This window comes from Pseudorasbora parva, chromosome 8 (genome assembly GCF_024679245.1).
Source record: "Pseudorasbora parva isolate DD20220531a chromosome 8, ASM2467924v1, whole genome shotgun sequence".
NCBI classification, from domain to species: Eukaryota; Metazoa; Chordata; class Actinopteri; order Cypriniformes; family Gobionidae; genus Pseudorasbora; species Pseudorasbora parva.
In genome coordinates, this window is record NC_090179.1 from 14598192 (window position 1) to 14624589 (window position 26398).

The window sequence follows — 26398 nt, forward strand, 5'->3', positions numbered from 1 at the left end:
CGGTCTCAAAACGCCAGAGGCAGCCCAATCACGAGTCGTAAATATCAAACATGTTTGATATTTACAACTCTTGATGGGGCTGCCTCCGATGTGACGCCCACGATAGCCAATGAGATCGAGCAAGCTTCACTTACTTGATGTTGTGCGCTTCTATAGCTGAAACTTGGCAGCCACAAAAGTGGAGAATTGAGACAGATCATCACCCACATTTTCTCCTTTGTTTTTCAAAACTCAACTCATGGCAGGAAAACCAGCTGACGATGTCAGTCGTCCTCTATTTGTCACATTTGATCTCGCGAGTCTCTGTGAGATCTTGTCTCACGTTGAAAACGTTACTACAATCGACAGGTGTGTATGTGTGGTCTTGCGGTCCGGACAAATCTTCTAGTGTGTGCATTCGAAAGATTATAATGCTATGTCTGTGGTCTCCCACAGTTTTAAAATCGGGTGAGATTTGAAAATCCTCTAGCGTGTCCCAGGCCTTACTCAACCCTAAACTCCATTTTGTTTAGGAACGCATTGCTCTACTTCATTAAACGGCTTTTAAGCACACAAAGAAATTACCCCCACATGATGTGGATAATGAGGCTCTTTTAATCGAGTGAGTCAGTTGGGTGATACGAAAGTGAATGCCCCCTTGCCCTCCTGCTCTGCTCAACACCATCCTGACGTGAGGAGGTGGACAGGGGACGCACAGCTGGGCCTAAGGCCAGAGCCGGGGGTGGATTCATGTGTCGTGGCCGTGATACCACGCAGTCCCTGAGTTACGGACATTCATCGAGCCGTGCCCTCTGAAACCATAAAATGGCTGAACCGAACATTAATCTTTCCCTTTGTCACCCCCCCCCCCCCACACACACACACACGTTACTCCTCCCTGTGCTCATTGGTGAACTAAGCAATGTTTCCATAGCAATGAGTTTCTGTCTTTCTCTCCCTCTCTCTTGTGGGTGTCTCACTTATCACCTAATAGGAGAGAAAATGGACAATTCTTTGTAGAGCTGACAGTCATCTCAAGTAACCATTTCCCATTCACTGTTGTGGAGCAATTCTCACTCTTGTCGACACCATCATGTGAAAGGAGTTTGATCAATAGTGTGAGGTTGCTTTTACATAATAGCTCCCTACAATGCTGGTTCTCTCCCATTCACCTATAGTTCAGGTTCACCTTTAATGTTGTCATGAAATACAAATTGCAGATATTAGTCCAGCTTTGATGTTAGAAGGCTTTGGATTGGGGGCGCATATTCTGTAATCCGTCGACGGTCGCGCTTGCAGAAATTGGATGTGCCTCAGATTGGCTGTCAAAGACTAGGAGCCTTTTTTTGTTTTACTACTTAATTTTTGTGTGAGTTTTATTCATTTAGCAGATACTTTTACCCAAACCTACATTTTCCGTTTTATTATAAAGCCATCTCTTTAATTAGCTTTCCTATAGATGACCACCTGTAACTACATTTCAAATGCACTGAACAATGACTTTGGCTGATTACCATCGCACTCCCCACTAACACCTTTATTCAAGCTAAAAAATATTTAGCCCTCTGTGTGGCACATCAGGCTTGAGGAGATCAAGTCAACCGAGGAGGAGGAGGAGGAAATGACCACTGTTGCAAAAGGCCTTATTGGACCAACAGCATCACCCACTCTTACCAAAGGCACGATGCCTTGAGGCTCTTTGCTATGTAAATCAATACTTTCCACAGTCTGTAAGGCTCTCCCAGAGCTCGCTGAGGTCTCTTGTTTTGCAACATTAACACAAAGTGCCACAGGCCTGTGTATGTCTGTTTTTGTTTCAATTCAGTTAGCGTGGCATTAGCTGCAGTTCTACTAATGCTAAGAACAAGGGAAACAAAGCAGTTTCTGACTTTTGAGATACACTTACCTAAAGGATTATTAGGAACACCATACAAATACCGTGTTTGGCCCTCTTTTGCCTTCAGAACTGCATTTAATTATACGTAGTTTTGATTCAACAAGGTGCTGAAAGCATTCTTTAGAAATGTTGGCCCATATTGATAGGATAGCATCTTGCAGTTGATGGAGATTTGTGGGATGCACATCCAGAGCATGAAGCTCCCGTTCCACCACATCCCAAAGATGCTCTATTGGGTTGAGATCTGGTGACTGTGGGGGCCATTTTAGTACAGTGAACTCATTGTCATGTTCAAGAAACCAATTTGAAATGATTTGAGCTTTGTGACATGGTGCATTATCCTGCTGGAAGTAGCCATCAGAGGATGGGTACATGGTGGTCATAAAGGGATGGACATGGTCAGAAACAATGCCCAGGTAGGCCATGGCATTTAAACGATGCCCGATTGGCACTAAGGGGCCTAAAGTGTGCCAAGAAAACATCCCCCACACCATTACACCACCACCACCTGCCTGCACAGTGGTAACAAGGCATGATTGATCCATGTTCTCATTCTGTTTACGCCAAATTCTGACTCTACCATCTGAATGTCTCAAAAGAAATCGAGACTCATCAGACCAGGCAACATTTTCCAGTCTTCAACTGTCCAATTTTGGTGAGCTTGTGCAAATTGTAGCATCTTTCCTATTTGTAGTGGAGATGAGTGGTACCCGGTGGGGTCTTCTGCTGTTGTATGATCATCATTCAGTTTGGAGTTCAGGAGATTGTCTTGACCAGGACCACACCCCGAAATGTACTGAAGCAACTGCCATTTGATTGGTTGATTAGATAATTACATTAATGCGAAACTGAACCGGTGTTCCTAATAATCCTTTAGGTGATTTGTATATTCAGAGTTATCTAATCCAAAGAAAAGTTGGAAACCACTGGAAAAGAGGTTTGAGATTATACCTCTGCCATGAAGTCTGAGGCTATGCGAGCCCATGTCTTTAATTCTGCACGGCACTGTCATCCAGAGGCTCCTCTTCGATGTCACACATTTCTGTTTCGTGTCAGCCCAGCTGCAGTGCCACGTTGTCACACAGTAAACAATTAAAGAGGAACAAATAGTTAGGAACCTGAGCCCTGACTCATCGGAGAAGCACAGACGTCAGTCGCTAACAGCCATGAACGCAATGGCACCACTGGCCCATCTCCAGGGTAATAAAGCCAGCGCTAACCACTGTAGCTGTGTTTGCTAATCACTCTCTCTTCCCCCCCCCTTCTTGATGGCCTTGTGCCTAAACCCGGCAAGTTCAGCCTGGCCGTGACGCATTAGAGCAACAATGTTCCCATCTCTAATCTTTGCTCGTGCAAATCATTGTCACTCAACCACCTGGATACTAAATCTCTTATCTCTGACATTTTACTGCCTCAATTTATAGTCTGAACATATTAAAGAAATTGGCTGCCAGTTTGTTCGAATATGTACAGAGACAAAATAAGTAGATGAACACCTCTATTGTATTTGGATAATTTAGGATCATTTCATATTTTAATTCTGGTTCATATAGGTGTGGAGAGGGTTTTACTAAACCGGAAAGGAACAAACTGTGACAGAAATGTAAACTAAAATAGAATCAAAATCAAGAATAATCGTTCTGAACAGAAGGGCAGGGTGTGTTTTGAAACCAGTAAAAAAAATTACAAGATAGTTTAGAACCAATGGATGGTAATGTAGTTTTTTGACCAACAATCAATGCCCGTTCGTTAACCATCTGAACATATTGGACACACACACACACACACACACACACACACACACACACACACACACACACAATCTATAATGTGTGTATATGTGATTATCGTCATTCAAAATCATTAGGATATTAAGCAGTGTTGGGTGTAACTAGTTATTAAGTAATTAGTTAATGTAATTTAATTACTTTTTCCTTTGAAAAAATAAAATAAGGGATTACTCTTAATGTTTGTTAAATTTAATTAATGTTACTTCACATGTAATTTAACTAAATTATGTTTATAGACTGTAGAACAATTATACATAATACAATAGTGGAATTAACATCAATAACATCAATATTATCTATCCTTCTCATTTGTAATATTTTGGTCAGTTAATAAGAATAATTAATGTAGTTTTATATTTTGTATTTGAATTAATTAAAAGAGCCGTTTCATGTCTATCCTTGAATCACTTAACTAGTCGTTGTTGATATAGGATTTAGAAAGTAATTAGTAATAAGTAATGAAATACTTTTTGGAGAGAGTAATTTGTACGGTAATCTAATTACACTATTGAGGATGTAATTAGTAACTAGTAATTAATTATTTAGAGTAACTTACCCAACACAAGATATTAAGTAAAGATCGTGTTCCACATTAAGATATTTTGTAAATTTTCTACCGCAGATATATTAAAAAAATGGATTTATTAGTATTTATCTGCATTACTAAGGACTTCATTTGGACATCTTTTAAAGCCGATATATATAAATATAAAAGGATTAAATAGACCGATATGCAAAATATATTTTATTTAAATAATTTGTGACTAAGTCTAAAGAAGAGTTCATGGAAACAAAACGGACTGTAGAAAGCGGCATCCTGTTAAACCCTTTACGGTTTCGGATATGATGCCCATGTACACACGTACTCCATTTGCGGTGCAGAAGTAACACGCGCTCGTTGTGCTTTCACATATGACGCGTTTGATGCATCCGCGGATGTATTCCACAAACACATTTATTCATTATTTTTATTTCAATTCTAGAAGTTGTTACTGAAAAGGCTTTTCATCATTGCGATTCTCTTTGTACACAAAACAGTCTTTCATATACAATCTTTCCTTGACATGTATCAAGTTGTTCCAGCAAGTGCCAGAACATTAAAGCGTGTTAAAAACACAATTATTATTCTAGCATTGCTAACTTGATATGACATGTATATTACATCGCAGCCTGTTCATAATAAAAGTAGTTCATAATAAAAGTAGTCAACCAAACATGTAAAAACTTACACTGCTTAATTGAAATGGTCTATAGTACAATCTCTGTAGTTCAGCGTGAGCACAGCCTCACTGTGGTGTTATGCCAAGCATGTTTTTGCGTGTGGTGGATGATTTTTGCGTTGAACGTACTCGGTTACTTTCGTAACCTCGGTTCCCTGAGAGAGAGGAACGAGTATTACGTATGGGAAAAACTCCTTTTCTCGAGAATGTGAAGCAAAACTTTTAATAAAGGTATCTATGTAAAGCGCAGTGAGCTGCACGGCCATAGCCCAGCGCGAGGAGCGCTCTGATTGCAGTCAGGTTTTAAGATCGACTGAAGCGATACCTGAGAAGCATAAACACGGCACGGAACGTAATACTCGTTCCTCTCTCTCAGGGAACCGAGGTTACGAAAGTAACCGAGTACGTTCCCTTTCGAGAGAGGTTCCTCGTATTACGTATGGGAACACAATGTAAAGCGCCGTGTGTGCTGACTGACCCAGTATACCCGAAGCACATGTTAATAAACCCCCGATAGACCGACAGAGGCGGCTTATAAGGGGAATGAAGAACCGGAAGAGTCGGTTCGTTTGAACAGCTGATCGGACATAGTCGGATCTTATGATGAATGAATAGTGCTTAAGGACTAATGTGTACAGGCCAAAACGTAAGGCAATCTGTTTGCCAGGGTCTAGAAAGAGCCTAGATGGAGAGAAGCCCTGCTTGTAGAGCTGGAACCTCCAACTTGTAGAATCTGATAAAAGTGGACGGAGAGGCCCAGCCTGCCGCCGCACAGATATCTTCCAAAGAAATGCCACACGACCAAGCCCAAGATGAGGCCATGCCTCTAGAGGAGTGGGCTTAAATGCCTGTAGGACAGGTTAGGTCCTAGACCTATATGCTAGTGGGACTGCATCCACTATCCAGTGTGAGAGACTGTTTCATGACAGCACAAACTTTAGTGCGGCCACCGAAGCAATGAAGAGCTGATCCGACTGCCTGAAGGGGGCGGAGCGCTCTAGATACAATCTCAATGCTCTGACTGGGCAGAATAGGTTTGCGTCTTATTCTCTCTGAGACGCGGGTTAAGCAGTGAAAAGACCTGCATACTGAAGGGGTTGATAGCACTTTCAGCATAAAACCATGCCTCGGTTTGAGCACAACCTTGAAGTTGCTAGACCCAAACGCAAGACAGGAAGGGCTCACGGAGAGTGCAGGTAAGCCACCCACTCGGTTAACCGAGGCCACAGCCAGCAGAAAAACGGTTTTGAGTGATATGTGCTTCAAGCTCGTGTTCTGAAGTGGTTAGGAGGGGGAACCCTTCACGGCCTCCAAAACCATGGCGAGGTCCCAAATAGGGACCGAGGTAGGGGCAAGGCGGGCTGAATCTCCTGGCCCCTTTAAGAAAACACACAATAAGATCACTTTTCCCTAGTGAATGTGCCGCGATCGGAGCGTGGCTAGCTGCTATGGCGGAGACACACAACCCGAGTATGGAGGGGGGACGACCCGCATCCATTAGCTCTTGGAGAAAGCGAGCAGTTCCGCCAGTTCGCATGAGTGTGCGTCGATGTTTCGCGTAGCACATTGGTTAGAAAACCACTGACCACTTCAAAGCAGAGCTGCCAGATAGCAGGGGCTCTAGCTTCCGAAATAGTGTTCATAACTTGTCAGAGGTTCCCGGATACCGTTGATGGGCCATACGTGGAGGGCCCACAGCTCGGGATTGGGATGCCAGACCTTCCCTTTCATTGGCAGAATAGGCCATGGGGCTGTGTCTGACAGCTGAAACAGTTTGGAGAACCATGTGCGGTTCTTCCAAAGTGGGGCTATTAAAAAGCACAGGCTTGCAGCTGGATCGCGATCGGAGGGAACATATAGAGGGAGTCTGGGCCAACATGGGCCAGGGCATCCCTGCGTTTGCAGAAAAAATATTGGGCAGCGTGTGCTGTGCGAACTGACTCGTTTGCGGGTAAAGGGACCATCCCCCTGGGGACATGGGTCCTCTGGATAACATGTCCGGACCCTGATTCAGAATACCTGGCACGTAAGCCGCCCTTAGGGAGCTCAGATTGTGCTCTGCCCATAAAAGGAGATGCTTAGCCATGCAGTGAAGAGAGTCTGATCTCGGCTGCCCTAGCGATTTTATGTACATTATCAAGACGTGGTGGTTCTTATGCCGTAAGACGCTCGTTGAGTCTTGAGTCTATGACAATGACTGTACTGATAAGCCTGCCCCTCGAAGGCGAATCTCAAGAATGGCCTGTAGTGGGGGTGGGGGGTTATCGTAACGTGAAGTATGCGTTTTTCAGATCTATTGAGAAAACCCAATCCCCGGGGCGAATGTGCGCGAGGATTTGTTTCACCGTCAGCACCTTGAAACGAGCGTGTCATAAGTGCTTTGTTCAGATGCCTGGAAAATGGGCCTGAGACCGCCACCCATTTTCGGCATGAGGAATTAGCGACAGTAAAAACCTGACTCGCTAGCGTCGGGTGTACTGTTTCCGCCGCTCTCTCCTTTAACAGTCTCAATGCCTCAGCGAGAAGCACGTGACTGACACTGCTTCTTACAGAGGGCTCGACCACGGCTTGAATCGCGGGGTCTGCGAGCAAAACTGTAGCGAGAACCTCGTTTTATATGTTCAACACCCAATATTATATACCAGGAATGGCCTGCCAGGCCTGGGCTCGTAAAGCCAGGGGTTGAATTAGATTCGGGGGCTGGCCGCTTGGTAATAGGGGCCTGTTAGCCGGGTTGCTTGTGCTGTAACACTGCTTGTAACACTGTGGGGATAGTGTTAGTTTTGGCGGTGCAGGCTTTGCAGTGGGCGCGCGCCTCACATTTATATTGTGTGTGCGAGAGTGAACTTTGTGAAAAGTGCTTGGGTGCAGGAGTGCAGACTGTAAAGTGGGCACATTTCCTACATAGAAAGCTCTTTTGTGTGTAGTGTAAACAATGTGCAGTGGCGCACAACCTACGTAGAATACCCACGGTGCAAACCAGTGAGCAAATCCACAGGGGTAAACGCACACAGCATTAGTGTGCAGACGAGCGTGTTTAACACAGGCTAGTTGACTGCAATATTTCATCTCCAGTCACTTAACTTAAGGGAACTGGGAGAATGTAAGGAAGTGCGGGTGGTATGTGAGCCAGTCTAGACTGAAAGCACACATGCAGACAAGCGTGTTTGACCACAGGCTAGTTGACTTTATATGGTGTAATCCGGCCGCGGCGGGATTTATTTGTGATTTTGTGAGGCTGAATTAACAGTGCTTATGTAGGGGTGCACACTGTGTAGTGGACACTTTGTCTACAGTGTAAAAACCTTTCCAGCCGCCTGAATAAAGGGGACTGGAAGTGATAGAGTGAAAAAAGGGCTTAGCTTGGCAGCCATTTTCCGACGCCCTTATGCTCTGACAGTGAGAACGTGCTATGACGTAAGCCGCGCTCTAGTCAGCAACGCGCTGTGGAAGGGGCGCGCGCTATCATGACAAGGCAGCCATTACAACTTCCTTGGCAGTAAGCGCGCGCTGCAGCGACATTGTTCTAGACATACCCAACAGCCCGAGCTCGCTCGTCTAACTTACTCTAGTATTCTCTGTCCGCAGCGCTTCAGCACGGCGGCGGTAGAATGAGCACGGCGAGAGCTTCGGCTCGAGTTTGTTTATTCACTCTAGTATTCTCTGTCCGCGGCGATAGAGCGACAGAACGAGAATTGGAAGCGTGAGTTAAAACTCTGTCCGCGGCGCTTCTAGCACGGCGAGAGCTTCGGCTCGAGTTTGTTTATTCACTCTAGTATTCTCTGTCCGCGGCGATAGAGCGACAGAACGAGAATTGGAAGCGTGAGGAAAAACTCTGTCCGCGGCGCTTCTAGCACGGCGAGAGCTTCGGCTCGAGTTAGTTTATTCACTCTAGTATTCTCTGTCCGCGGCGATATCGCGACTGAACTAGAGAAGAGGAAGAGTGAGGAAAAACTCTGTCCGCGGCGCCTCCTCAGCTCGACGGTATAGTGACGAGAGCTTAGGCTCGAGTTCGCCTATTCACTCTAGTATTCTCTGTCCGCGGCTGTAGCGCGACGGAATGAGAGAAGAGTGAGAACAACTCTGTGGCAGCTGCGGAAGAAGAGCCGCGGCGGTGGCAGAGTGAAGAGAGCTTCGGCTTGAGTGTGCTCATGTCCTCTAACATTCTCTCTTTCCGCGGCGCTATTCAGCGCGACGGGACGAGAGCAGAGGGAGAGTGAGAAGAGCTCCGTCTTTCCGCGGCGCTTAACGACGCGGCGGAACGAGAGAGTCCTCGAGTAGAACAAGCCTGTAAGCTCTAGAAGTGGCGTTGCAGCGGCAACACACATACAAACACATATAACACTCAACATAGACACAGTTTAAAGGATATATAACGCCGGATGGCGTAGCTGGAACGGCAGAGAAGGCGGAGATTGAGTCCGTCGTCCTCAGCTGCAGGTTCCGCTGGTGCCTTTTCAACGGCGGTGCTTCTTCCGGAGACCAGCGAAGGTATTGCTGAAGGAGATAAAATCTGACACCTATGGCGAATTAGGGTCTTATATAGCCTCCTGTATGCAAATATAAGCACCTTTTTCGGCGGGCTTCTGGAACGCCCCCCATTGGTTCGTTCCTCTCAGCCGCCTCACCATAGGTTCCTGCAGTTGCCGCGGCCCGGCCAATCACAGCGCTCCTCGCGCTGGGCTATGGCCGTGCAGCTCACTGCGCTTTACATAGATACCTTTATTAAAAGTTTTGCTTCACATTCTCGAGAAAAGGAGTTTTTCCCATACGTAATACGAGGAACCTCTCTCGAAAGGGAATCATAGTTTAGCATCCAAATACATTTGAATTTGTAATGACTGAGAGAGGTAGGCTACCTGAGCCAAATGCCAGTATTGTGCTGAATTTCAACTCCCCAGGGAAATTATTACCCAGTTGAAGTCGCTACCTGATTGCCTATTCCCAACTAGAGGATAATTTTTTTGGGGGGGGGGGGGATTTTTGTTGCAGTGGGACGGGAGAGGTTTGAAAATTCACTCCCGTGTTACCTTCTAATCCTAACCCCTCCCCCACACTTGCTCCTAAACCTACCAATACTACTGGGGTAATAATCTGGCAGGGGGGTCAGAATTTGGCACAACACCGGTTTCTGTTTCAGTTTCACTTTAAATTAATTTGTTTTTGGCTTGAAGTTTAAATAGCCTATTTACTTATGTTTTTCATTCTTCTTCTTTTTGGAATACTGTTAATTTTAGAGAATTTGTAGTGGAGTGAGTAGAACTAAAATAGCCTATAGTTATGTTTATAGTGTTTATAATGTTTGTAAACATTTACCAGTTGGCTATTTTACATTATTTTGTAATGTACTTATAAAATCTGACTTGTGACTTATCTTTTTTTTAATTATCCTTGACGTATGTTTTAAACATGCAGCAAACGTTTAAAATATATATAAAAATACTTTAAACCATTCAACTGGCAGGTTTTCCAAATTTGGCCAAATTCAAAAAATATAAAAGATATGTTATAAAAGATGCTTCTTGATTTAATATGACTATATATTGAGTAACTAGACTAAAGGTAGACTAAAACTAGACTAAAGGTCCTTGCACACTTAGGCCCCTATCTTGCACCCAGCGCAATTGACTTTGTAAACCGACGCATGTGTCATTCCTATTTTGCACCCGCGCAAAGCGCACTTTTCCCTCCACAGAAGCACGTCGCTAAACTAGTGAATGAACTTGCGCTCCCTGGGCGGTTCAGTGCAAAAAAGGAGGCGTTTTCCGGCGCAAACAATCCCTGGTGCTATTTTGCTGTTCCATTAAACAGTTGCGCCACTGACCAGAAAAAACCTGGTCTAAAGTCAGTGACGCGTTGAGCGTTGTTCATTATGCTATTTTAAGGGCGCATGCTTGACCATAATGTATAGCGTGCACAACGCGCATACTTTGCTCATGTAATCTACACACATGCAACAGTTATTTTTGCAAATCATAAATTGTTACACTAAAAAAAAATATTAACACATTGTGGTGTGCCACGAAGATGTGAAAAAATAGGCATAAATCTAGCTTACAAATTATTCAGGCTTATTGTAGTAATTAAAGATCAGACCTGTTTGCCCAATAGTGGCAAGACATATCTGTATATAAGGATATCTGACAAATTGGTTTGTCCGTCAAGAACCAGGAAAAAAAATCGACTGAAAAACTAAAAAACTGTTTAACCAACGCCTGTTTAACCAACGCTATTTTGGGTGGGTTTCTCCCATCCCCATACAACACAACTTCTCTGTCTTTCACTCCCTTACGAAAAGAAAATATATTTACCAATATATTACTTGAAATATATTTTAATATATAGTTAATATATGGAATAATATATTGATGGTATTATAAAATATATTATATATTTATGTAATAAATTGCAAAATATACAAATGATTGCCGCTTTCAATATATTGCAATATATTGAAAAATATTAATATTAATTCCCATATATGTGAATATATTGCCTAATGTATTGCATGAAATTTTCCAATATACTGCAATATATTTTTGTTTCATAAGGGCTGCTCTTACAAGAACGTGCACCTGGTAAATACGCCATAATAATAGCAATCCATAATGAAACTTGCGCACCTGCTTTTAAAGGGAATGTTGGATGACGCTCTGATTGGTTTATTCACGTTACTCCCAAACCACACCTATGAATAACGAAGCTACTTCAGACCAACCCATTTTAGATTTGCGCCAGGCGCAAGAGCCATTTATCCCGCCGGGAAAATAACAACAGCGCCGAGACCCGCCCACAAAGTTATTTGCGCTTCGCGCTTTGACACTTTCAGATCGTTAAAATAGGGCCCAGAGCATGTTTTTTTTCTCACTGTATTTTCAAATTGCGAATCATTTTTGCAAAGTGATACAAAATGGAGTCTTAAAGCAGTGGAATGATTTTGTCGTCCTCTCTCTACTTAAAAACTATTGTTTAGCTAACTTGAGCCCAATACGGTATAATCTTTCGTACAACCTTTTGTTTTGAAATCAGTACCTTTTGTGAACCCGATCCGAATTTTATGACAGACAAAAGTTTTGGAGGCAGTCTGATTTGACAATGTGAGGTTGTATTTATTTTTTAACTTGTGAAAATTTAAGGCTATAATTACGGACTTCGTTTGCAAGGACCTTGTGAGTAAATAAAAAGCTTTTTATGCTTTTAAAACCCTGGTGAAATAATAATAATTATTATTATTAAGTGAGTGTAGGCAAAAAAACATTATTAACATGTATTGTTTTCTTATCAAACCGTTTTCAGAACATTAATGTTACAGAATGAACGCATAAACAGAAACATGGTGAATAATGTGAACCCATTGACCCAACCCCCCCTTATTTTTAAGCCCCGGTTATTAGGTATTTTCAATTGTTGTATATTTGTCAGTTACCAAGTTGAAGGGTACTTGACACTAAACTGGTTTAATTTGAAAGAGTTTCCTAATAACCAACTAGGCGTTCAGATAAGTAACCAATGTACTCTTATGGCTTTAATGAAAACATATCTTGTTGGGTTAATCTGGATTTGACTAACACATAGTTTAAGTATTTGAGAACATTCTGCCTTCGGGCATTCCCATCTTAAGAGGAAGCTTTCTAGCCTGAGAAAAAAGATTTTCTGAAGAATTCTGAGAAATGTCAAAGAAACTCGAGTCGTCTTTTTTCTTCCTTCCATGTCGAGTATCACAGACTTAAATGATCATTTTCAAAGAACAAACAGGTCATATTATCCAGGGGTGTGATTTTTCTATTGGTGTATCCATCTTTCACACCTCTTTCCCATGCTGTCTCCTGCAGCAAGAGGACCAAAACACACTGCAGTAATAGAGCCAGAGGTGCTCCTCCACACGAAAGAAGCTGTTACACTACCTCAACTTCATATCCTTGTACATCGATCACGGTATTAATAGAAGCAGCGTTGCTCAGTGAATGGAGACTAGAAAAAAAAAGACGGAGAGAAGGGGGAGGGAGGACATGCGTGAGTGTCTGTCTGTGAATGAGTGTGTGTTGTCACTGTTATCACCAAAGCAAAACGTAGAACAAAGAATTTGAAGATGACTTGTGGACCCCCATCCTTGTTTTTATTTGCTGGGTCCATGCCAGCCCGGTACTTCTTGGCACTACCTGAGGGCGGGTTGTAAAGTCTGGACGACATCCATATTCACTCGCTTTCTCACACACATACTCACCGAAAACGTCACGAGTCAATGCCGGTACGGCACAGAGGGAAAGGTGAGAATTACAAATCCTCGGTGGAAAGAGCAATTGTATCCACTCGTCCGTGGCCTTCCTCCCTCGCTCCTTTCGTTCTCCTCCTCCCCTCGTGAGCGGCACACAGGCGATTAGCTGTCCTCCTCATTGGTGGCGCGCTGCGGACATCGCCAGGGCTTATTTGTTGAAGGGGTTGCCGTGGAGACTGGCGGCGGTGCCGAGGCAGAGTTGGAGCCAGAAAGAGAGAGAAGAGGGAGAGTCATCCATCTACCGCAGAGAGAGGAGGAGAGATTACAAAAAAAAGAGAGAGGGAGAGTGCAAACATGGGCTTCGCTCCTGTTATCTTGTGAACGGCTTCCAGCTAGCGCACTTAGGCGAGACCTATATCCCTTCCTCACGCTTTGCTCAAGAGGGTGAAGAGTTCACACAGGCCCCCATGTGCCGAGCAAACCGTGCAGCCCTTCCAATCTCATGAGCACCGGGTGAAGCCGGAGAAGGGTGGCTCGGACCCCCGCGAGGGTACCAGATACCTTAAAATATCAGCCAGCCTTTTGAAGCAGCTGTGGCTGGATGAGAGGGAGATGCGGGCTACAGTAAGTGAATATTCAGTCTTTTCTCACACATATATATATATGTGTGTGTGTGTGTGTGTGTAAACATGTTGCTTCGTCTAAAACTGCATTTTGGCCAAGGAGGAAAGAGATCTGGAGAATGTGTCAATAATGCAGTACGTGAGAGTGGGGGGGGAGGATAAACAGCTGTGTTGCAGAACAAAGGAGGGAGCAAGGCAGAGCGGAACGAGGGATCGCGAGCTTGGCCACACACACACACGTGAACGCAACAGCATGTATCTGCTTGAACCTAATTCAATAAGACCTCCCTCAGCCACCCCCATCATTGCGTGTGCTGTTGCTCATGCATTGCTTTTCGCTGCTGCGCATGTGGTCGATCTAGAGCACACTCCTGAGGTGTGTGTGTGTGTGTGTGTGTGTGTTTGTGTGTGCGTGCGCACAGCAGTCGATGGATAGCTGGTGTGTCTCAGTGGCACTTATGAATGGGAACAGAGAGTGAGACGGAAGTACAGAGGATGGCTGTGTTAGGGGAGACCCGCAGTTGGAGCCCCAAGCCGTGGGAGTTCAGGCGCTATAATTGTGACTTCCACCCCAAGTCTGAGGTAAATAAATAGCAGGTTGACAATGTATTTTCTTTCTGTTAGAGACAATGCTGTGCTTTTTTTAAGGTTAGCCTAAGAGTCGTTTGTTAGGTAGATAGATATTCTCCTCTCGTTAATGTAGACTTTTTTTCATTCATTCTTGAGACTCGTGCTGTTGGCTTTTCGATGAGAATGAGGGAAAACGAAAGTCGGTCCTTTCGTTCAGCTGGTTATTACCTCCGGAAGGACTGTCGGTTCTTAACCCTCAGCTGAGGCAAGAGCCACATGTTCCTGTTGTTCTTGGCATGACGTGTTATTTGCACTCCTTGGAGAGTGCGTGCCCAGCTGATGCTGGAGAAACAAAATGCTCAAAATCTTTAATAATCTGCAAGGCAGAATACCTCAATTTCAAAATGTGTTTTTTAAAAGGATATTTTTTTCTCTTTGCTTTTAGCAATGTGGCTTTGACTGTTTTGGGACTCTCCTTATATTTTTTCATTTATTTTTCGCTCTCTGCATGTTTTATCACAGTTCATCCGCACCTTTTGATGCGACTCAACCCCCCGTTCCATATCCTCTCGTAAGGATGGCACAGACATTGAGCCTTTTTAGTGAAAGACTGGAGAGTGTTGAACGAGGTGGCATATGTTTTAAAGTCAGCCAGTCAAATGACTTCCTGCTGGAGGCTTTCAGATCAGGACCCCTGCTCTACTGAAATAGATCAGCGCTCCCTCTCGTCTCCGAGACAGATGTGTCATCAATAGTGCCTTAACAAAAGCTCAATGGAAGACTGACTCAGAGCGATTTCATGGAACAAGTGGTACTCTGATGAGCGCTGAACCAACCTCTCAATCTCATTTCAGACCCATGCGAGTGACGTGGGTTTGACGTCACAGCCAGTGATGTTGTCCTCTCCACTTCATCATTCATCCTTGAATGGTCTAATGTGTCGATTTGCATCAGGTCTATTGAACGGTGGGGTCCTGCCTTGCCCTTCTGTGTTATGTGGTATTGTAGAGGGCTGTCATTTATAGATTTTTATTTTATTTTATACATTTGTGCAAAACTTATTTGGTTTTGCTTACCTTCACATTTAATCACTTGGCAGACACATTACCAAGGAGCAATTTAGAGCACAGATGAGGAGCTCATTATTGACTGAATTAGTACTTTCTGAAGAAGAGTGGTGCTTAACTGTGCAGAGCTCACTATCATGTTGTTGGAGTGTTTTCCAAGAGGTTGTCTTTTAGTCGCTAAAGACCTGTCCACATATGCAGCAACTTCCAGCAACATTATCATTGATTTTCAGTAAGAGCTGGTGACGTCTGGCGACACAAACGACAGCAACCTCTGCCGACCAGACGTGGGTGTGTCCATCAAATCTGAATTTTATGTTTAGGCAAACGAAGAGCCTTTTACACGGTTTAAGAATTAATAACAATTTCAAATATTTGCACAAAAAAAAAATTAAAAAATGGTGCGTTCATTTTTGGTGCGAATCAGGTAGCCTTATCGTGGTGCACGAGATGTGATGTAAAATTCGTTTTTGGTGTTGTTGTTTTTTGTTAGTCTATCCAGTTGAACCCGCTAGATGTGGCACTGTGTGTTGTTCATTCAAATCACTACAGAAAAGGAGAAGCTCAATGTGTGGAAGAATCTTGGTTACATCAAAGCCGTTCGCATGGAACGCATGCACCAGACTAGATGGATATCTTTAACTGTTGCACTTGTGCCTCGCTAAAGAAAGACGCATATATAGAAAGCGATGTAAAGTTAAACGTAAAAAAAAAAAAAAAACATTTCGAGACTTTGCGGGGATTTTTCCATTTCACTGCAACTCATGTTTTTGAATGCAAAATGACACATTTCATTGCTTTAAATGAACTATTTAATGTGTTGCGTAAGGAATGTCTATGGACGGGCCGTTGAATTATTCGGAAAATCCGCTTTGCGTTGTGACCGCATCACCACCTCGGGTGTGCATTATTTTGTTCCGCTAATACTATGGTTACCAGTCCTCAAGACATCGATCTGATGATATATTTAAATGGATTTTTTACTTAAATTGCAATTGTGAGTTGGACTATTTCTTCCGCGAATCCAACGGCTCTTTCCCAAACGTCATTTTAAAGCTGGTAACGGAGGCTTGAGCCGTTGATAGCAATCTACTGCAGTTATTAATTAAGTTATTTGAGAGAGAGAGAGGGAGATTGTGTGAGTTAAGGGGGTCGCACACCGGACGCGGCGCTCGGCGGCGCGCCACGTCTTTAAAATTCGAACACATTGTTTTCAATGAGTGTACGCACACCGGTGGCGGCATTCGGCGCCTGTCCGCGGCGACTCAGGAAGTTGTTCTAAATCCTGCCACGCCACAGAGCACCATTTCAAGGCTTTATATTAAAAGTATATTATCGTTAAGGTATACTGATTTCAACCTTTGCTACAAGACACATTTGTTTTACATTCTGAGTTCAACAGCTTGAATAAAGTCTAAACATATTTTGGGGAAATGTATAATAAACGTAGCCTTTTAAAATGTGCGCGTCCGGTGTGCGATACCTGAGACGCTGCGTGGCGCGCCGCCGAGCTCCGCATCCGGTGTGCGACCCCCTTTAGGCTACCTCTTTGCGTCTCTAAACAGCGGTTATTAACTCGCTAGTGAAACAGTTGCTTTGTGTTTTTGTTTTGTTTTTTTAATCCTGTAATTTTTGTTATTACAGTTAACTATGTGAAGTGATATGGAACTGTAATGCGGTCAAGAGAGCTGCCTGGAACTACGCTCGCTGTGCGTTTCCCAGAAAATTAATGCACACATAAGAACGTTCATCAGCCAATCAGATTCAAGCATTCAACGGCCCGTAGTATAAATTAATATTGTGCTCATTGTGCCCTCTTGTAGCCCCAGGAGATTAGACTAATACGATATACTGTTATCGGACAGCTGACTCATCCTTACGGCTAAAAGCAGCATTTAGATATGTAAATATGTGCTGCACGCTTTCCTCTCAATAACAAAATAAACACCCACGATATAAAAAAAAAAACAATAAGCTTTTTAATAAAGCACAAGAAATCATAGCAAAATGCTCTATACGGCACGCCAGTAAAGTCACGTTATTTATACTCTATCTATATCACTTTATACAATAGATAGCTTAAAATTAAGCATTTTTAACGTATTAAACATGAATTTTTCATGTTTAATACGTGAAAAGTACATTTCAAGCATTTTTAACGTATTAAACAATCCACTGTCTCATTTCATTAGAAGTACAACTTCATTTTCTACAATAAAGCAGCTCTCCAGTGTGTTCACATTTTCACTTGCGGACGTCTGGTCTGAACCTCGGAGAATTGAACCAGAAAATATTTTCATTAGAAAGAGGGCGGGGCCTCTGCGCACACCTGCCTATTACATAATCACAATGGACCAATGGTAGTTTCAAAGGTCAATTTGGCAAACTCAAAACGAATTTCGCTTGGTCTTCTCGGCCTGATTTTGTTCAAATTGGCGTCAAATCAGTCCGTTCTTTATTAAATTAATTTTTATGTTCTCTTTTGACAAATTGTGCTGGTTATGAGTTAAGTAAAACTTTGAATGAAAGACGCCGTCGCTGATTGAAAAACGAAAGGAGTTTAAAACTGCAACCAAAATATATATATATATTATTTTGTTCCTCTCTTTTTTTCTGGGAATCAGAGCCATTTTCGTCATGTCAGTAAACAGTGTTTACACATCTATTTGCGTGTCAGTTATATATAGCCACAAGAAAATGATGGTAGTAAAAGGATGCCTGGCTGAATAATGGCCACTTTTGCGCTAGATATATTAGCCTAGAATAAAACAGAGCCATTTGTAGCACTGTGCTGCTGTTAGGTGAGGTCAAAATGAGGGCTTCAGGAAGTTCAGTCTTTTAGATTTTATTCATGGAGCCCTCACAGGTAGGGCCATTCAAATCGAGACAGTATATCTTTATTCAGCGCAGTGTTAGCTATCATCAAAGTAGCTTATGCAATTTTGCGGAATAAGGTAATGTGTTTATCTATGTACCGTGTTTTGAAGTGGTCTGAATAGGCTGGTTTCCTCTAACAGCATCTATCTTGCCTTCTTCAGGTAATCTTGGTGCAGGTAAACCCAGGAGAGGCCTTCACGATCCAGCGAGATGATGGTCATTTACAGTGTATCACAGGTAAGATTCAAGCCGTTCCTTTTGTATTGAGTAAGATTTCTGTGTAATTTAAGCCATAATTACATTAGTTTGTGCGCAGGTGGCGTTTCATTTAGCCAATTCACAAGTTCAGATTACTGTAATTACCAATATGGGACTTTAGCACGTAATTGATTATAGTACCTGCAAGTTTAACCAATTGATCGGTAAGCTTTGAGTCTCCTTTCCCCTTTTCCACCAGAATGAACCGGGTGCTAGTTCAGAGCCAGTGCTAGTGTCAGTTCTAAATTGGTTCGACTTGAGAGCCTTTAAGAACCAGTTTGGCTTTCCACAGGCTAGAGAGCCACCACAGAGCCAGGTCTTACTCCACTGTATGTGTCTCATCTTTCTCGCTAGCGATTTAGCAATGCTAGCGAGGCAGCGGGAAATACAAACACACCAGGCTTGTTTGAGATGCATCGGCGCTGCGCGGACCCATCCGCATATGATATCAAAATACCGCTTAAGCGATTCAAAAGCATAAGGAGTTGTTTGTACTCGCTGTACTTTCATGTCATATGCGATCGGTCTGCACAGCGTGCACCGATCCATCTCGAACGAGCCTTCCCTGAATGGCTCATGGCTTTATGATCCTACATCGGCATCAAGACGCAGCGAATCCAACGCATTAGTGCAGCTCTCCATGATTTGTATAGATGGAAATTACAATTGAACAGCTGTTAGCATTGATTAGCTGCTATTTAAAAAATGGTGGTCACAAGTTTGTGTTGGTCTTGTTGGTCACGGTAACTCCACCTCCAGCCGCTGACGCAAGCGGTTCTTACTTCTAGCCCACCAATGTTTTGATGCTACTTAAGAACCACTCTTCCTGGCTCGGAGCTGGTGCTTTGGCTGTGGAAAGACAAAGAACCGATCTGAAACTAGGCTTTGGCTCCGAACTAGCACCAGCACTGCTTTGGTGGAAAAGGGGTACTTGTACCATTTGGGTACCCATTTTTTTCTTTTAAAACAGTCCTAAATAACACACAATTTCTTGGTGTCCCCAAATGCCCCCTCTAAAGTGTGAACTATGGTGTAATTTGTATGGAATGCAACTATAATTTTCAATCTCGGTAGAGTGAAACCAGTTATGCCCTTATAAAAAGACTTTATTAGGTCCCCATTTAAGACCCTGAGAGTGATTTGGAGCCTCACAGCAGCTAGAAGCCAAGCCAAGTCAAATCTCATGTCTTTGAGGTCCAAGTCAAGTCTCAATAAATGCAATGTCCCTTAAAACACACAAAATATAGCTTTAATCATTCATTTAATTTGTGTTTACATTCAAAAACTATTGCTTTCAAACTATATAACTGTATACCTGTTTTGAACGCATTGACGTGCAGTGTATTTTTGAGCTTGTCTCCTGAGTTGCCATAGTTTGCTCTAGTTCTCAAGCAATGATAGGTAATCTGTGAACGCTGGTGGTAACACAACCTGTGTATAAGCAAGCGCTACAGTAAACAACACAAAGAACAACATTGCCGTCTGTGTGTCGTTTGTGAGAAGTCAATATAATAACGCAACCGATCTGTGCAAATGTCAGACAGTGTGTGCTAGGGTTGGGCATCGTTTTGATTTGAACAATTCTGATTCCGATTCCGATTCTTACTTTCGATTCCAGTTCTTTTCGATTCCGATTCTTTGAGGGGTGGAGTCAAAACATGTCACATCGATATTCAATGCTATTTTCAATACAACGGGGGAAAAATGCTGCATATACTGTCAATTAGATATTTTTTATATAATTTTTTTTGTCTGTCTTTTGAAAGTCTAGGCAATCAAACATTTCTTCTGAAGAGATCACTTTATATGATAAAGCTTTTAAGCTTTTTCTCATATATAAACATTGATCAATTACTATTAAAATTATCTCACAAATATTTGTTAACTCAATGTATTTTTTACAACGGGGTAATTGTGTTGCAATAGTTTACACACAGCACAAGTAAGCTTGATTTTGAATGGTAAATTGAATAAACAAAGATACATATTACAAAAAAATAGCACAAATAAATACAATAGAATAAAAGATATAAATGAAATAGACTGCTTTATTTTTTCAGGTAGGTCTAACATTCAGGTAAGAAACTAAATAAAAAAAACGCAAAGTGGCTAAATAAATTTAAAATAACATTGGATAATGTTTTTGCAAAAAATTAAATAGTTTCATATAAAACCATTAAAGTTAGACAAGTTGATCAGTCAAGAGCAGTGTGATCGTTTGTCTTTTTGTAGTTTGACTTTGAATAACAAATGACTGCTGTCCCTTTAAGAACTGCCGCACTCATGGATCCTGAACACTGCTCCTGTTACTCATTCTTCATTTCTTCCTGAATTGTTTAAGACTGTGTTTACATACTGTTCAAAATGTGCGCTGAGAATTTGTTTGAGTGTATTTGACCAATAATAAGCTGGAAAAAGAAGCGAATATTTGCACTTGTATGTCAGGGGCGGCTTTATTACGGTAGGCTATGTGTGTGTGTGTGCGCTTCAGATGTGAGCTTGAAATCTGCGGGGATTCGCAGAATTATGTGCAATCCCGCGCGAAATTCAGACCGATCACACACACTAACACTAACACGCTGTCGTAAGGAAAAGTCCAGCAGAACGCGCGTCCGTCGTGTTCAGAGGTTAACCGGCTGAATGAGAATATGCGGCTGCGTGTCAACTCGCTGTCGGTCAGAGAGGAGAGGAGAGGAGAGCAGCTGGGATCGATTGTGTAGGCTGAGCAGGCTATCGTATCTTTTCAGATATTTCAGTATCGATATTTTTGACAACACTAGTTGCACTGTGCCGACCCAGGCTTTTAAAAGTGAAATAAATCCACACTTCAGAGCCGCTTACCGGGCTTCCATGAACAAGCGGGCGCGCAAGCACCGGAAATCAGGTGGCCATGGAAACCAAAACTTGCGCGCTTGGAACCGAAGATCGGAAACGAAAATAAATTTTCTAAACGATTCCAATGGAATCGTTATTTTTTAAAGGTTCCGAGTTAGAACCGGTTCTCGATGCCCAACCCTAGTGTGTGCTGACATCTGCAGAGACATCCCACAGGCAGTGCGAGCGCCAAAGATCAATTGCAATTTTGATCAGAAATATGCAATTGCATATTTTTTTCTCAATTATGCAGCTTTGCATCGAGGCGTATTGTAACTAGTCTCAAAAGTCAGTAACGTCACACATCGACATGTGGTGATAAATAAAAAGAATCCAGCAGTAAATACATTTTAGGGGCTTTTGCTGGTTAGCTCTTTGCCACAGTCAAATTTCAACATTTTGCTTTTACTAAGAAGATAGAAAGAACACCCTGGTTTGGATGAGGGGCTAAAATCGGTTCTTCTCAAATACGGTGGAATCCCCCCCCATGAGCTCACTTTCCACACGACTGCATCATGACTCCTAGTCATCCCTCCAACACATCCTTATTCACAGAGAGCCATCCAGTGTTGGGTCTAATTGCCATATGTGTCGGAAGCTCAGTCACAACAGTCAGCTAGTGCTTTGTGGGTCTCGGCAGGGTTGCAATGAGATGTCTTACACCCCCTCTCAGCTTGCAAAGAGCTCTTTTTGTCTACAGCCATTGTGTGGGACGGTGCGAACGGGCTATGAACTGCCAACCACCCTGATTGGCAGTTGCTGCAATAGGAAGAAGTGGAGTGTGACTGTAATTGAAAGATTACTGTGCCTTGGGAAGCTATTGATTAGGAAAACAATAGCATCCTGCTCATTGTATACGGTAAGCCTGATTGTCCCGTCCCTAGCTTGCCTGATTAGCTTGGCAAGGATTTAAACTTGTGAAGCAGTCAGCTGCACTGAAATGAGATTGATGTTATCATCCGGCATTAGCGTTTGACTGAAAACCCAAATGGAAGTGGTTACCAATTTGATCTGAAAACCTAAGGGCATGATTTTTTTTCTTTACAGCAATGGCTAGCACTTTGTTAGCTTGTCCCTTATCAAGAAGCGACACTGTAGGACACAGACAGGTGATAACCCCAATCCATATGAAGATTACAGCAGCAGTGACACCACTATACGTTCGACAAGTGAAAAGAAATCTTAAAGTTGCACTATGCAACTTTCTGTCCACTTGAGGGCGCCTATTTAAAACAAAGGCATAGTTTGATGACGCCAAGTTTGAGCGCAGCATCTTAGGACATGTGGTCTTCACCTCACAGCCGGTGGAAAATAGGACTCTGGTAGAAATCATGTTTCGTGGATGCGGTTATTAACGTTACTGTAGTATGAAGCAGAGCAGGACCGAGTGTTGTGGAGCTGAGCACGGCCGCTGGAGCGATTGTTATACAAACACACGGCTCGCGAGCAGCTGGACTTTTATTATGACGGGACGGGACACAGTGGCCTGGCGCACACACTACTTCTGCTTTTCCGGTCATGATTATAAGGTGAAGCAGCTCTGTTTATCATATTAGATACATTTAAATGTGTTTAAAATGATATGACGTTCCTCTGTGTTCCACTATGACGTGTGTTTGCTCGGCGCTGCCGTGACATGTTCACACTGCTAAGAGAAAAGCGCTTCTGCAGAATAAAACCGAGGGTATGATATGACAGGCTATGAAACTAATTAAACGCTATTCTGAAATGTCCCGGGTCATTGGTTAAAATAGCAATTTTCTCAGAATTTACAAATAGTTGGAAACATTTGGGATATTGTAAGTACTCAACTGAACAAAATATATAACACTGGCCTAGTGGTTTTTAGATATTTTACTGCAAAAATACTACATAGTGCACCTGTGTTCTTTGTGAGCGGTGCTACGCAGCACAATGTGACTGAAATAGAAAAGTTGCAAAGAAATGTTTTTTTTCTTCTTCTATATTAAGATGAACATCTGATTCGATTGGTTCTTGGCTCTATCGAACGATTGTTGTTTGGTGTTTGAGATGTGGAAGACCTTGCAGTTGTTTTTGGAGGGCTGGTGCTTAAACAGACTAAACATAGACAAAATCCGGCATATGCCACGACAGAAACAATATTTATCTCCGAATGATAGTGTCATTAGGACATTTTGATAAAACATTACAAGGTCAAAAGAAGAAGGAAACATGCTCTATAATATGAATTTGCAAAATATTCACCATTTGCTCCCCCTCATGTCCTTCTTGTTCCTTTGTTGAACACAGAGTTTTGAATAATGCACTCATCTCTCTTTTCCAAGCAGTGTATTGGGACTGAGATGCCGCTCAGGTCTGCTTCATAAACAAGACTGACATTTTTTCTGAAAATTGCTTGAGGTTTAACTTATCTCCAACAATTGTAATTGCGTAGAAAGGTGCGAAAAGTATACTTAAATGTCTTGTTATCCGCTGAAGCAATCACTAAATGTTATCTTTTTGCTTTTTGTTGAACTTAATATAGTTTTTGAAAGAATTAAAGCGTCACTAACCGGGGTTTCCATTAGAGATTTGCGCAAAACGGTTGTGATATTCTAAATGTCGAATAAATAAAAAAACGGTTGTGAAATGTCGTTTCCATTAACCCATACTGTGAGAATTTTTTTCCCCTTACAATAAGTCCAAATCATGGCGACGGATTTTAGTAGGTTTATCCACTAGCCATTATTTTTTATTGAAGGAGACTTAGGTATATTATCCAGGCATTAAAGGGTTAGTTCACCAAAAAATGAAAATTCTGTCATTAATTCCTCACCCTAATGTTGTTCGACACCCGTAAGACCTCGGTTCATCTTCAGAACACAAATGAAGATATTTTTGTTGAAATCCGATGGCTCAGAAAGGCCTTCATTGACACCAATGTCATTTCCTCTCTCAAGACCCATAAAGACACTAAAGACGGCGTTACAAAGCCCATCTCACTACAGCGGCTCTACAATCATTTTATGAAGCAACGAGTGTTTTTGTGCGCAAAAAAACCCTAAATAACTTGTATAGTGACGGGCCGATTTCAAAACACTTTTTCCTGAAGCCTCGGAGCTTAATGAATCAGTGTATCGATTCATGATTCGGATCGCATGTCAAACCACATGTCAAAAACTATTCTCATCGCTTCATAAAAGGATTGTAGAGCCACTGTAGTGAGATGGGCTTTGTAACGACGTCTTTAGTGCCTTTATGGGTCTTGAGAGAGGAAATGACATTGGTGTCAATGAAGACCTTTCTGAGCCATCGGATTTCAACAAAAATATCTTCATTTGTGTTCTGAAGATGAACGGAGGGCTTACGGGTGTCGAACAACATTAGGGTGAGGAATTAATGACAGAATTTTCATTTTTTGGTGAACTAACCCTTTAATGGCAAGGAAAGTTCCTTATACTTTGGGGCAACCACGTAGTAGGATGTGTTTCTGGGTTTCTCCCTCATATCTGCTTCAAGGTCTTGATCATTTGCAGCATATCTTTGTTGTTTAGGATCCAGGATCCCGTAATTCTTTTGTCTTTTATGAGTTTAATAAAGAACTGTCTCATCTTCTATGCAAACATACCGTCGCCATCTAATAGTGTGATCGACTTTTATGTACGCCAGGTGACCTGCAAATATTTACATTGCAGTCTTGCGAAATATTCTTTTTTTCGAATTGCCTGAAAAACCACCTCATGCGAGCAAAAACGTTTTTTCGCTGAATATTTGAAGTAATTTAGGCATTTTGAATGTGCATCTCAACACAGTCTTTCCTGTTGACACATGCCGAGGTCTTTGTGGGACAAAGAAGCCCTTCTCTTTCAGAAAGAGGGGGCAAGAGGTGTTAAATTTAGATTCGAGCTTCACCTCTCCCTGAGAGGAAGAAGTTGATGAGGAAGAGTAGCGTGAGGGCAAGCAAGCTGCTTTGCACTGGTCTGTTACTGGGAGCTGTTGTCTGTCAGTGACGTGAACAGAGGGATGACTCACCATTGCGGGAGCTGAGGGAAGAGCGCACGTGTGTTTGTGTTTAACCCCTCACCTTAGAGCGAGCTGGAGGTAATGCTAAAATCTGCGGGATAAACCAGAGGGAACTGGTTTGTCCCTCTCTTCCTGATTTCTGTTTTTTTTTTTTTTTTGGTCCAGATGGGCGTTTGTTCTATTTTCTGAATTCATTCATGTGTTTTCAGTAGCTGGAAGTACATGAATACCATATGCACACTGTGGAGCTTCATTACTGTCTGTTTAATATGAAGAAGCAGCCTTTTGAGGGGAAGAGAGAACTAAATTTATGGCATCCCAGACTGCCGGGGGTTGGATGTGTTTTAGGAGCATTACATTAGAACTGGGAAACATAACACGGCCTTTTAACATCCTGGCGTTATCGTTTCTTTGTGTTCATTGGCGGTCAGCCTTGTAATACGCTCACGTTGGTTTGCGTACTTTTGTTTGTGTGTTCATGTCTTGATTACTCATGTAGGATGTTAGCCAGGAGTTCCACATTATTGATGTTCCTTCACTGTCTGACTAGCTAGATTACAGACAACAGTCTTGGAATAGGTGTTTCCTTCACCACCGCTTTTCTTTTTAATGACGTTTTCTGAGCAGCTAAATGTGGGCGTCTTGAAACAAGTCTCGCATTTTCGACTACCCCTAGAAGTGGTCGAAAGTGGACCAGCTCAAAATGCTTTAGGCCACGTTTACACCTGTATTTAGTGCCGTTCATTTGTGAGTCAGTCAACCAAAACGCATCTTAATACCAGGTGTAAACAGAGCCTTGGAAGAACAGCATCTGTGTGGCTGTTTGTTCAGATGTTCAGTACGCTGTGTGTATCAGCAGCATGTACGTGTTCTCACACAGAAGAACAAAGAGAACACAGTGGTTTGCCTATAAATCTTCAAAATTATTCTGAGTGTTGCTTCAATATATTGTGCATTTAAACATGCAAAATGCTTACCTTTAAAGGTGAACTATCTGTAGGGCTGTACTAGAATAATCGAATATTCGAATATTCGTTCGGTGAG

General features: G+C 42.5%; 1 protein-coding gene across 4 annotated transcripts in view; it reads left to right on the plus strand.

The window, feature by feature from the left end:
* Positions 1-26398, plus strand: part of fndc3a (fibronectin type III domain containing 3A) — a 118536-nt gene that overhangs the window by 32018 nt on the left and 60120 nt on the right. For 2 of the 4 annotated variants that reach the window (XM_067450176.1, XM_067450178.1), the window contains exon 3: positions 18400-18475. In XM_067450176.1, the coding sequence (XP_067306277.1) occupies positions 18400-18475 (76 nt within the window). Of the gene's footprint in view, positions 1-13427; positions 13726-14156; positions 14307-18399; positions 18476-26398 lie in introns of those variants that run through there. The other 2 variants (XM_067450179.1, XM_067450177.1) reach the window with 2 other exon arrangements.